Source organism: Cupressus sempervirens, chromosome 9, assembly GCF_028749045.1.
Source record: "Cupressus sempervirens isolate cs-2001-9-10 chromosome 9, ASM2874904v1, whole genome shotgun sequence".
Classification (NCBI taxonomy): domain Eukaryota; kingdom Viridiplantae; phylum Streptophyta; class Pinopsida; order Cupressales; family Cupressaceae; genus Cupressus; species Cupressus sempervirens.
Window position 1 is genome coordinate 199,313,063 of NC_143126.1, and position 13,244 is coordinate 199,326,306.

The 13,244-nt window shown below is 35.3% G+C and overlaps 1 protein-coding gene across 1 annotated transcript; it reads right to left on the reverse strand.

Annotated features, from left to right (window-relative positions):
- Nucleotides 1-299: 299 nt before the first annotated feature.
- LOC149538172 (cucumisin-like) lies at nucleotides 300-12,490 on the reverse strand. Its single transcript, XM_089802425.1, has 10 exons — nucleotides 12,392-12,490; nucleotides 12,131-12,223; nucleotides 11,544-11,703; nucleotides 11,249-11,354; nucleotides 2,440-2,959; nucleotides 2,245-2,348; nucleotides 1,856-2,080; nucleotides 1,660-1,768; nucleotides 1,083-1,296; nucleotides 300-844 (listed from the first exon to the last, which is right to left on the reverse strand). Exons 1-10 carry the CDS (start codon nucleotides 12,488-12,490, stop codon nucleotides 300-302), a joined length of 2,175 nt encoding a protein of 724 aa, XP_089658551.1.
- Between the last annotated feature and the right edge of the window lie 754 nt (nucleotides 12,491-13,244).

Sequence of the window (13,244 nt, forward strand, 5' to 3'; positions counted from 1 at the left end):
GTTGTCAAATTTAACCTAAAAGAATAAATGATAACATTAACACGCTCACACCATCCACTCCCCACCATTCCACTCTCTGTCATTGTAGAATGCCTATCGACATTAATTAAGATAAATTATTTTTTCTTTCAATAAATACAAAGAGCTGTCAGTTATGTAAAAATCAAAAGAGCTTATCTAGCTCAGAGTTGTCAATTCAACTCTTGAAAATAATATTGAAAACGCAAATAAGCTGGAGAGAGCACATATAAATCGGTTTTAACCTATAGTTTTCCCTGATGAACAAAATAAGTGTTGACCTATTTACTTAGGTCATCGGGAAGAGCATAGACAGTGCTTGGGCTTCTGACGGTGTAATTCCCATAACTCCAAGTTAGGGCACCTGAAACTAATGTGTCACCAGGCATAGATCCACCTTCAATTGTGACATTATATGACAACTTATTACTTAGGAGCGAAAATGAAAGTGTATCTGGTACAACTGTCACAGTTATTCCAGAGGGCACGGATAAAATGGCCTTGTATGTACTCACGGTATCTCCTACGTTGGTAACAGTTCTAGGTATTTCAGCTTTGAAAGCTTTTCCTGGACTAGTAGCAACCATTATTGAAGGGTAGTTTAGTTCTGTTGCTCCATTTGTAGATGGTTCTATGGAGTCACAAGTACTGAAATCTCCGGTAATGAAACGTAAAGCGGTATCATTGTAACCTTCCTTACAAAGGAAATTGATATAATCACCTAGTCCTGCATCATAGATAAGCCCTGGATTGATGGCCTTCATTGGATTTATTTGCCCGACCCCATACCCAAATTCTGCATCTCCAGTTGGATCCATTACAAATGCTGCATTCCAAGGTGAAAAATTAAGTATATGTGTTAGTATTTTAATCTATTATTTTCAATATAGGAATTTTCCTTTTCTATTGTTAAAGATCTTTTGGGATGATAATACATATTGTTAAAGGTAGATTTGAAAACTTTTAAACATAATGTTTTTAACAAAATTGTTTTTTTTTAAAGAAATAATTAAAACCTTAGCAACAATGAAGGTGTTTGATAAGAGGTGAATAGTATACATTACCTGTAGTCATTAGAGCTGATTTAATAGCAGCAGCAGACCAATCTTGATGATATGACTTAACAAATCCTGCAGCTCCTGCTGTGTGTGGACATGATATGGAAGTTCCAGATATTATATTGAAGTCAGAAATCCTTGTATCTTCTCCATTTTCAGTAAGTGAAGCATTTCTTGGCCATGATGCAAGAATGTCCACTCCTGGTGCTGTAATATCAGGCTAACCATACAAGGATATATGGTGAGACTTTGTAATAATAGTTTACAATTAAGTTATATTATTTAAATTGTTTTTCAACAATTTATACATTAGATAACTTATACATTGAAAATTATTGAAACCATTACATTCTTCTATTAAATTATGAATCATTATAACAATCTTTTTCAATATTAAAGATTATGAATGATAATTTGATTTCATATTATAAGATTATATTATGTTCTGTGACTCAGAATATTTATATTTACTATATATTGTATCTCATTTCTAATTACATTTTAGATTATTTTTTACACAAATTATGTTTGATAAAATGTGAGATTTGAAACTCAATCTGATATCACGAAGAAAAAAAATTACCTTGAGAATGTCAAAAGTAATTGGATTGAAGCCACGGGATGAGAAAAAAGCTACAATGGGTGCCAATGATTTGGGAGTTGTAGTTTTTTGAATTTTTGCAATAAGAGAGCTAATTAAAAAAATAAAAATTTATCAACCACCTTGGTTACCAACATATCTATTTGATTACTATAAAGTATCCATTTAAAATAGTTACCTTGTAGAGTTGATGTAAGACAATACATGTTCTGCTTGTTTATTCGTTATCACAGTTGCAGGGTTTAACCAAATAAAAGTCGTGTCATTAAAATCATCTAAGACGATAATGGTACCAATTCCACCACCAATAAAAACTGAATAATCTGGTGGGTCACTAGTGTAGTTGCAAAGCACAATCTTTCCCTTCACTTTGGTGCTATCCAGAGCATTTAATGCACAGGTACTGAAAATTAAAAGTACAAAACAATATTTATAAAATTCCTTATCAAAATATAAATTATTTATAATGAAAAGTTTCCTTTCATTGGTGAGAAAAATAATATTTTCCTATACTATCCTTTAATTTAATTTATCCTTCAAAATTTGTATACAAAATATTTTTATTACCTAGAGTCGCCAGAACTAAAGCCTCCAGATACATTAACAACGTCTCCTCCATATACTAAAGGATACCATGGTTGATCCATAGTATATGTGTTTACAGAAATTCCCTATAGAGATTAAACACAATTGAAATCAGGCATTAAGAAACATTTAAAAAAAAAGTCAAGGAGAATTTTTTCATAGAGGAGAGATATTTACTTCTATAGACAAGTTGTTTCCTAAAAGAAGCTCAGCATCCATTTTGCGATCCACGGTACTTGCAGCCACAGTTAGAGACCATGGAGAGTAATTCGCAACAGTAGATCTATAAGGTCCTGAATTTCCAGCTGAATTTGATACCAAAATTCCCCTCTTCATTGCATGAAATGATCCAATTGCAATGAAATCTTCAAAGTAGTCAGGAGGAAAATCTGTGCCAAGTGAGACAGAAATAATGTCTACGCCATCATATATGGCATCATCAAATGCTGCAAGAATGTCTGCGTCACTATATCCATCAGCCCAACAAACCTTGTACATAGCAATTCTTGCACCAGGGATCCCACCTCGTGCATCTCCTTGAGCAATTCCAAAGAGACTTGCATTGTTTATATGATTTCCAGCAGCAGTAGAGGAGGTGTGTGTGCCATGCCCAACTCCATCTCTTGCTGAGAAATAATCTCCTTTAGGTGGTGGATCATCTGAAAAACTACGATAATACTTTGCCCCCACAAGTTTCCTAATAAATTAGCCACATTTTCAGCTACATAATGTGAGAAATAAAATCAATTCACAAACTTAAATTTTTTTCGCTCGGCACTCATTATTGCCAAGTGCCAGTTTGCTCGGCACCTTAAGGAGCTGAGTGCCAGTTTTCTCGGCATGTGAAGGTGTCGAGTGACAGGCAGTAGGTGCCAAGTTAGCTGGGCACAAGAAGAAGCAATTGGTAGTTGCGAGTTATCTCAGCACAAGAAGAAGCTGAGTAAACTCGGCACACAAAGGGCAATGCTCGGCAACAATGGATGCCGAGTGAGCTCGGCTCAAACTGGAAAAAATTATAACTTAGAGAAATTTCATCGTGAATGTTTCCACCATTAAAACTAGAGAGCCAAAGCTTGAAGTTGCAAAACAAACTTCTCAAATGCAATGAATAGAAGAAGAACAATGGATTCAAGTATGCATGCTTGATTTCTATTCAACTTTGATTAAAAATATTACAAAATTTGGGAGCATTCGGCTTCAACCAGAAAACCCTAAAATAACCCTAAAACTTGAACAACTTCAAAACTATAAACTAGTAGCTCTAATGGCTGCATACAATGGTGCTTGGAGCAATCACTGCTTCAACTAGACAAATCCAACAATAACGAACTTACAGAATGAACAAAGAAAGAAACATGTGCAACTGCAGGCACGACAACAATTCCTTTTGTCTCTACAACGATTGATCTGTTGATCACTTCCTTTCTTCTTTCTCTTCTCAACAACTCTCTGATCTACTCTTCTTCTAATTGGTCAAATGAATGTGTGACATTCCTTTTGTCTTCTACCACACAAAAATTTCCCCTCTTCCAAATTTGAAAACTCACCTACCTGTATTAATTTTTCTAGCTGTTTTGCAATCTGTCAGGGGTGGTAAGTGGGCGTTTGGCTCCAGGGACAAATGTCAATATGCATTTAATATTCCAACACTCCCCCTTTGTCCCAAGCCAAACAAACAAGGATCACTGCTGATTTAGATCAACTACACCAAGACACTCTCTTAGGTGCACAAAACTTCCAATGCCTAATGGCTTTGTGAAAATGTCTGCTAGCTGCTACTCAGACTTACAAAATTCTATTTTGATATCTCCATTCTCAACCAACTCTCTGATGAAATGATATCTGATCTCAATATGCTTACTTCTACCATGGAAGACTGGATTCTTGGACAATGCAATTGATGAGATGTTGTCACAATAAATTGTGGTTGCATCCTCTTGCCTTTCATTCAAATCTCTCAAGATCCTCCTTAACCAAATAGCCTGACATGCTGCTGCATTTGCTACTATATATTCAGCCTCTATTGTTGATTGAGCAACAATAGGTTGCTTCTTGGATGCCCATGAAATTGCACCTGATCCCATATGAAATACATATCTAGAAGTGCTCTTTCTATCATCTATACTTCCAACCCAATCACTATCAGTATAACCTATCAACTTAAATTCATTTGTTGCATTATACAAAATTTCAAATCCCTTGATACCTTTCACATACCTTAGGATCCTTTTTCTCACTTGCCAATGGGAATCCTTTGGTGTTCCCATAAATCTAGAAATTAGACTCACTACATGCATCAAGTGTGGCCGAGTTGCAGTCAAATACATTAAACTTCCAATCATACTCTTGTATAGTGTAGGATCCACTCTCTTGCTAAAGTCTTCCTTGCTCAACTTCAACTCTATTACTGTTGGTGTGGGGCTGCCTTACTGTTCTACATTTTGAGTCTCTCCAAAATCTGCCTTGCATATTTTTCTTGAGAGATGAAGATGCCATTTTGCATTTGTTTTACTTCTATGCCTAGAAAGTACTTCAAGAGACCTAGGTCTATCATTTAAAACTCATTTTTTATAGCCTTTTTGAACTCACCTATTAGAGCCTTGTCATTACCAGTAAAAATTAAATCATCTACATACAAGACAACAACCAACACATTTCTATTTGCTGCTTTGATGTAGAGAGTAGGCTCACCATTGCTTTTGCCAAAGCCATTTCTCATCAAATATGAGTCAATCCTTCTATACCATGCCTATGGAGCTTGCTTGAGCCCATAAAGAGCTCTCTTGAATCTATATACTTTGTGTTTTTTACCTGCAACTTCATAACCAGGTGGCTGCTCCACATAGACTTCTTCTTTCAATATACTATTTAGAAAGGTGGACTTCACATCCATTTGTGCTGAGCTACAATTGCTATGATAGCACACACGGTTTTCATTCTTGCAACCAGGGCATATGTCTCATCATAATCTTTGCCATCCTGTTGTTTGTAGCCCTTGACTACCAGCCTTGCCTTATGCCTATCAATCTTGACTTTAGCATTGCATTTGATCTGGTAGACCCATTTCACTCCAATCACTTGCTTGCTGGGAGGCAATTCAGTTAGCTCCCATGTCTCATTCCTTTCTATAGCATCTATCTCCTCATCCATGGCCTTACACCATTTCTTCTCCTTAACAACTTCTTCAAAATATATTGGATCACTATGAGAAAATAATGCAAAATTAACACTCTCATCATAATCTTCATACCTTTCATCTTGGTATATCTCCCTAAGACTCTTGGTCTTTCTTGGTAACAAGGAGGAGAGTGTGAGATCAGAATCTTCACTATTGCTGCTTTGCCGACTAGCTCGATCTTCACTGTTACTCGGCATTGACACTTGGTCATGCCTAGAGGAGCTTGACAATGACTGAGGTTGCTTGCCTTTTCTTCTATTTGCTCCTTCTTCTTGCTATTCATTAGCATCCTCTTCACTCATAATTGGTACTTTACTTGAGGTGTTTGGTGATTCATTAGTCGGTCCATACCATGACTGATTTTAATGAAATTCAACATCTCTTAAGAGAATCATCTTGTTGTTCAATGGGTCATACAATCTGTATGCCTTTGATTATGAGCTATACCCTGTGAAGATGCACTTCACACCTTTGTCATCCAATTTTTACCTTTTATTTTTAGGCACATGTGCATATGCAACACATCCAAACACCCTTAGGTGTTCAACTGTCCATCTTCCTGGTGACCATGCTTCCATTGAAATTCTATCACAAACTGCCTTTGTAGGACACCTATTAATTAGGTAAACTGCTGTTGCCACAACCTCTCCCTAAAATTTAGTTGGGAGACATTTCTCTTTCATCATGCTCCTTGTCATTTCAACAATGGTCCTGTTCTTTCTTTCAGCCACTCCATTCTACTATGGTGTATAGCTGGTTGTGAGATCTTTCTTTATACCATGTTTCCTGCAAAAATTTACAAAAGAATTGGAGGTATACTCCCCTCCTCTATCTGATCTTAGGATTTTGATATAGTGTCCACATTCTCTTTCAGCCTGGGCTTTGAACTCAATAAACTTATCAAATGCTTCATATTTTGATTTCAAAAAATAAACCCATGTCCTATGACTAAAATCATCAATAAATGTCATGAAATAAGTACTCCCCCCAATGGAAGTAACTTGCATAGGACTGACTAGGTCAGTATGAACTAACTCTAATGGATATCTAGCCCTCCTAGAATTTTCAGAATTAAAGGGAAGCCTATGTTGCTTACCCAAAATACAAGCCTCACACATTTCACATGAATTTTTTATTTGTGGCAAACCTTCTACCATTCTTTTATTTGACAACAAATTTAAACAAGCATTGCCAAGATGACCATACCTGAGGTGCCATAGCCATGAAGGGTCTTCAATCACACTCCTTAGAGCTGATTGTGTTGAGATGTAGCACCAACTTCAGATGAGATACATGTCTCTATCCTCAAGGAAAACATTCTATTCTTTGTCATTTGAACTGTTGCAAGTAAGTTCTTGCTCCCGTCCTTTTCATTAATGAGACACGTGTCATTTTTTATTAGCACTTTGTACCCATTTTGAATGAGCTAACCAATGCTCATCAAATTGTGCTTCATACCAGGGGCAAAATACACATTTTGTATTTCCTTCTTCTCACTTTGCTTGGTGCGAACCATAATAGATCCTTTGCCCACTATTGGTAGGGTTCCATTATTACCCATTTTAATCTCAGATTTGAAACTCTTTTCAATGAATAAAAATAAGGTTTCATTGCCACTCATGTGGTTGCTATCCACTGTCGAGGTACCAAACCTTAGGGCTTCCATCTTCACCAACATTACACATGATGAAGGTAGTGGCATTGTTTCCACTTCCCATGTTCACATCAGCCACATTTGTTTGTCCTGATTGATCATTTTGCTTCTTTCAGCATTCACTTGCATAATGCCCATACTTATGACAATAGTAGCATTCTACATTACTCCTATTTGAGTTGTAGTTTCTCTTACTTCTTTTTAAAGTATTTTGTGAGCTACTTGCTCCATCTGCTCTTCCTGAGCTTTCTGCTGCTATTTTCGGAAGTCATGGAGGAAACAAGAGTGCAATAATTCTCAGGAAAGAATTTTAGCTTGTGGAAGGTACAGATGCGATCACTTTTGGTCAATCATTATCTTGCAATAGCAATTGAAGGTAAAGCAAAGAAGGCTACCGCCATGTTAGATGAAGATTGGACTAAAATTGATGAGAAGGCAATGGTAGAGATTTTTCTTTTGCTATTTCTAAATGTGTTGTTCAATGCGAACAATGAAACATCAACAAAGGACGTATGGGAAAAACTTCATAGTATGTATCAAACGGCATCTGTTGCAAACAAAATTTTCATCATGAAGAAGCTTTACAAATTGAAGATGAAGGAAGGAACAATGATGTCGAATCACATAAATGAGTTAAATACTCTTTTATGTCAAGCACACTCCATTGGTATGCCTCAAGACGATGAAAATAAGGTGGTCATCTTGTTATGTTCCTTACCAGATAGCTAAGATGGTGTGGTAATAGCAATTAGCACTTTCGTAATCGACAAAAACAAGCTGGTCTACGATGAGGTAGCCTCTATGTTGCTTAGTGAAGACATGAGGAGAACTAATAAAGAGTCTTCATCCGGCGATGCACTAACAATGGTTAGTACGAAAAATAGAGGAAGAACTTAGCATAGAGGCAGAAATAATAACAACCGAAGATCACAATTAGCTAGAAGGTCGCAGTCCCGAGGTAGAGAAAATGGTTGTTGGTTTTGTGGAAAGGCTGGTAATGTCAAAAAGGACTGCAAAAGAACTCAAGAAAAAGTTTTAGATAGCGGAGCAAACATCATTCATGATCTCGGTGATGGTGTTTTGGTTCTTGTGTCAAGTGAAACAACTTTGAATTCATGGGTAATTGACCCCGGGGCTTCATTTCATGCATCTTGTTGCAGCGAAATCTTCACAAACTACAAGGAAGGTAAATTTGGGAATGTTTTTTTGGGTGATAACAAGCCTTGTGAAATCATAGGAAAGGGTGATATTTTGTTATCAATTAAAGGAGGTGCTCAATTATTGCTTCAAGATGTTAGGCATGTTCCCAAATTAAAAAAAAATTTGATTTCCGTCAGTCAGTTATATGCTCAAGGTTTTCTTACACTCCTCACGGACACATGGAAAATTACCAAGGGTTCCATGGTTATTGCCAAAGGGGATAAAGTTGGCAATCTAGATGTTGTAGAAACTAATGATGAGGTGGGAGCTGCAACGACTGTTGCGGACAACGTGCCGCACTTTGGCATCAAAGATTAGGCCACATGAGCAAGAAGGGGTTAGAGGTTATGCTTAATAGAGAGCAACTTCCGGGTCTCCAATCAGCAGATTTAGAATTTTGCAAAGACTGTCTTCATGGAAAACAAAAGCGTGTTAGTTTTTTGAAACATGGTCATGATAAGAAGACAACACCATTGGAGTTGGTGCACTCGGATGTCTTCGGTCCAATAGATGTAACCTCTCATAGAGGCGCAAATTTCTTTGTTTCCTTTCTTGATGATTGTACTAGAAAGGTTTGGGTTTATATGATATCTAGAAAGTCTGAAGTTTTCTCCAAATTCAAAATTTTTAAAGCTCTTGTTGAAAATCAGAGTGGGCACAAAATTAAATGTTTAAAATCAGATAATGGAGGTGAATTTTGTTCCTTGGAGTTTGATAACTTTTGTGTAGATCATGGTATTCAACGGGTGAAAGTTGTACCATTCACCCCTCAAGAAAATAGGGCAATGGAAAGATTAAATCAAACTATACTTGAGAAAGTTCGATGTATGCAATCTAATGCCAGTTTAGGAAAAGAATTCTGGGCGGAAAGCCTACAATACAGAAATATACTTGATTAATCAAAGTCCTTCATCTCGTTTGGACTTTGAAATTTTGGAGGAGGAATGGCTGGGCAGAAGGATTTCCTATTCACATCTTCGAGTGTACGGGTGTCAAGCATTTGTTCATGTTCCTAAGGAAAAAAGAAGCAAGCTGGATTGAAAATCACAAGAATGTATCTTCTTGGGTTATGGTGAAGATCAGTACAAATTTCGATTATGGGATCCTATTGCAAAGAAGATTGTAAGGAGTTGAGATGTGGTATTTAATGAGAAAAAGTTTCCGGCACTTCAATCAGCATCACAAGAAAGAATAGTTGAAGATTTTATTCCTATGCCTTTATTTAATGAGAATAATTCTTCATTAAATTCACAGTCTCAGTCTCAGCCTGTAATTTCAACTCCTACCTCTATTTTAACTCCATTTCCTAGTGTTAACAGTGATTCAGTGTCTTCTTCTCATACTTTGCCATCACCACAACAGATAGAGCATCTTCATTAGCTTGATAGAGGAAATATTTTAAACAAGGATTTCACCCAAACTTCTGTAGACTCCACACAAGTCAATCACAGTCTCCTTCCTAAATTAGGGCCACTTCGTATCTCTGCTCCCTTATGTAACATGGACTATGATGGATGTAACATGGACTATGATGGATATAAAAACTGCAGTGAACAAACTTACCAAAATCACTCTATTCCACACGACAAGTTGATGCTTCTGCTCACAGTGTTACTCCACTCGGGCAGTAGAGTCTTTTGAATATGGAGGCCATCAACGTATGGATTCTACTTGCCAGCCCCCCTTATACAAGCCCAATGAATCACACCATATTGGGAATTCTAACTCTCACATCAGTCTAGAAGAGGTTGAGAGACACGGGGCACCTTAAGGAGTTGAGTGGCAGTTTGCTCAGCACGTGAAGGTGTCGAGTGACAGGCAATAGGTTCCAAGTTAGCTCGGCACAAGAAGAATCCTAGTAAGCTTGGCACACAAAGAGCAATGCTTGACAACAATGGATGCCGAGTGAGCTCGACTCAAACTAAAAAAATTATAACTTAGAGAAATTTCATTGTGAATGTTTCCACCATTAAAACCAGAGAGCCAAAGCTTGAAGCTTCAAAACAAACTTCTCAAATGCAATGAATAGAAGAAGAACAATGGATTCAAGTATGCCTACTTGTTTTCTATTCAACTTTGATTAAAAATATTACAAAATCTGGGAGCATTTGGCTTCAACCAGAAAATCCTAAAATAACCCTAAAACTTGAACAATTTCAATACGTCAAAACTTTAAACTTGCAGCTCTAATGGCTGCATACAATGGTGCCTAGAGAAATTAGTGCTTCAACAAGACAAATCCAATAATAATGAACTTACAAAATGAACAGAGGAAGAAACACATGCAACTGTAGGCACGACAACGATTCCTTCTATCTCTGCAACGACTGATCTACTGATCACTTCCTTTCTTCTTTCTCTTATCTACAACTCTCTAATCTGCTCTTCTTCCAACTGGTCGAATGAATGTGTGACATTCTTTTTGTCTTCTACCACACAAAAATTCTCCCTCTTTTCCAAATTTGAAAACTCACCTACCCATATTAATTTTTTTGGCTGTTCTGGTGGTAGGTGAGCATTTGGTTCCAGGGACAAACATCAATATGCATTTAATATTCCAACACATAAGTGGAAGGTTATTTATTTCTACATTTAAAGATGTTTTAAAATTTTATTAGTGCAATAAATTATTTTTATTAAAATAAAAAAATAATACAAACTTAATTTAGCATATGAAAAATAATGTTAAAAACCAATTTAAGTTGAGCTAAAAAGGTGTATAGTTTTTAATTTAAAAAAAAAAATTTGGTAGAAACATATATAGACTTGATAAGTAGGAGAGATATAGACTTATGAGATATTATGTTTGAAGTAAAAACTAAGATAAAAAATCATACATGTATATTAATGTACATTTACAATATATGTGGAGAAAATATACATAAATTTAATAAGTTAATCAATGAATACTAATACTATTTATAATAACAAAAAAGAGCATGCATGAGTCTAACTTGTTGCAGGAAGTAAAGTCTGATGTTGTCTGGCATCCACCCTTCCATTTAGATGGTGCTGGGCTAAATCCAACATCACTGAAACTTTCTGATTCTGGCCATATTCCTACAACACAACATTTTTTTAAAAAGTCAATGGTAAAACTAGTGTTTTCAATGATAAAACTACAATTTTTTTTTAACAATCAATGATAAAACTAGTCTTTGTAATTAAAATTTTAATTAAAATGGAAGTTGAGAAGTCCATAAAAAGTTTCTATCAAGCAGAAAGCTTTCCTTGTTTTGATAATTTCACCTGTGTCCAAAACACCAATGATGATATCGTTCTGATAATCCAAATTGTTTCTCTGAGCAGATGCAGGAAAGCCAACAAAATCCCATGATCTTGTTGTGAAGGTTTTCAGCTTCTTGCTTTCGAACACTGAGACCACGCCATTGAAATAAATTAATTGTTTCTTTTACTTGAGAGCTGTTGGGCCTGAGATGAAGAAAGCACGGCTTCAATGATTTCTCTGCTGCCTTATGGATACAACATTACAATTATATAAAATTATCTTAGAATATCTTTATAATCATGGAATTTTTTTTTTTTATCACAGTTATAAATCAGAGACGTAGAACCTTACACAAAGAGGTGAATAAAACAATCAATTACAACTACAAATAATCAAGAATGTTAAATGTCATAATACAATAATAATAACAAATCAAATTCTTTTTGAACTGTTTTAATGAGTTGATGCTTTTTCTGGTTGGTTGGGAGGCCCCTTCTATTTGAACTTAACAGATCACAACGTTTCACACCAAAATAAAAGTATAATTTAATTGTTACTCAAAATTCTATTTAAGAATAGATAAGATATATTATAACCTTCCATGCACAGTTTGAAGCATTTCAAGGTGTAATGAAACTCCTGCTGTGTAAGGCTCTCCATTTTCTTGTGCGGGAGTGCTGCCCATGTAGACCACATAAAGCTGAAATATTGTTGCAAATATTGTGTATTTAGTAAAAGATAATTGATAAAGAATATAGTTTGATAGAGTGATTTGAAATATTATCATAAAAAAGCTTTTTCACAGTTTAAATAAGAAACATAAATCTAATATTATAAAATAAGAAAATCACGAACTCCAAAAATATACCTTTGCATCTTGCCCTGCAGAGCATAATATTTGGGCATAAGTTATTATCAGAAGGAAAAGCATGGAGAGCTGAAGATAGCTTATGTAAAAGGTGGCCATTGTAAGTGGAATGATTATCACTACGCAACACTCCCTATATAAATAGCATGATGAACTGAGATGCAATCTTGATAACTCCGCTTAGTATTTTGTTCAAAGATGAAATGCAGCGTTATAGACGGTCTTCACAATGCATAGAAATGGCGAAGGAAAATGTATACGCCAAGAATCCTTGTTCTCCACGATGATAAATGCATACGGCAAATTTCTTATTAAAAGTGTTAAAAAGGTTAGGTTGCATCAATCGCGCTTCGATTGTAACAGCAAATCTCAACTAGTTTATTATATCTTTTCTCCTTGCATTTTAAGACAATTTATTAATTAAATATAAGAGATAATGCAATAATATATAGAGAGAAGATCCTAGATATTGCGGAGCACTTACTCTTCATATATATAAAGTTTCAAGTTCATGAAAAATATCACGGGACAGTGTTTTGTTTTATTTGTTTTATTTTTTTATTTTTTAAAAGTTATTGAATAATTAGATTTTTTAGATTATAATTTTTAAATCTATTTTAGTTATTTTTATATTTAAATTTTAAAAGTAGATGAAAAAAATTAATTATATTTTTTAATTAAAATAAAGAAAGATTTTGAAAGGGGTAAGACATTTGTAGGATAATAAGGACAAAGTTACAAATTGATAAAACAATTAAATTCAACAAAATAAGAGAGGGAAACTATTAGAAATCAAGCAAGACAAATGATTAGAGTACAACAAAAAATAGATTAAGAAATTTGTGTAATATAA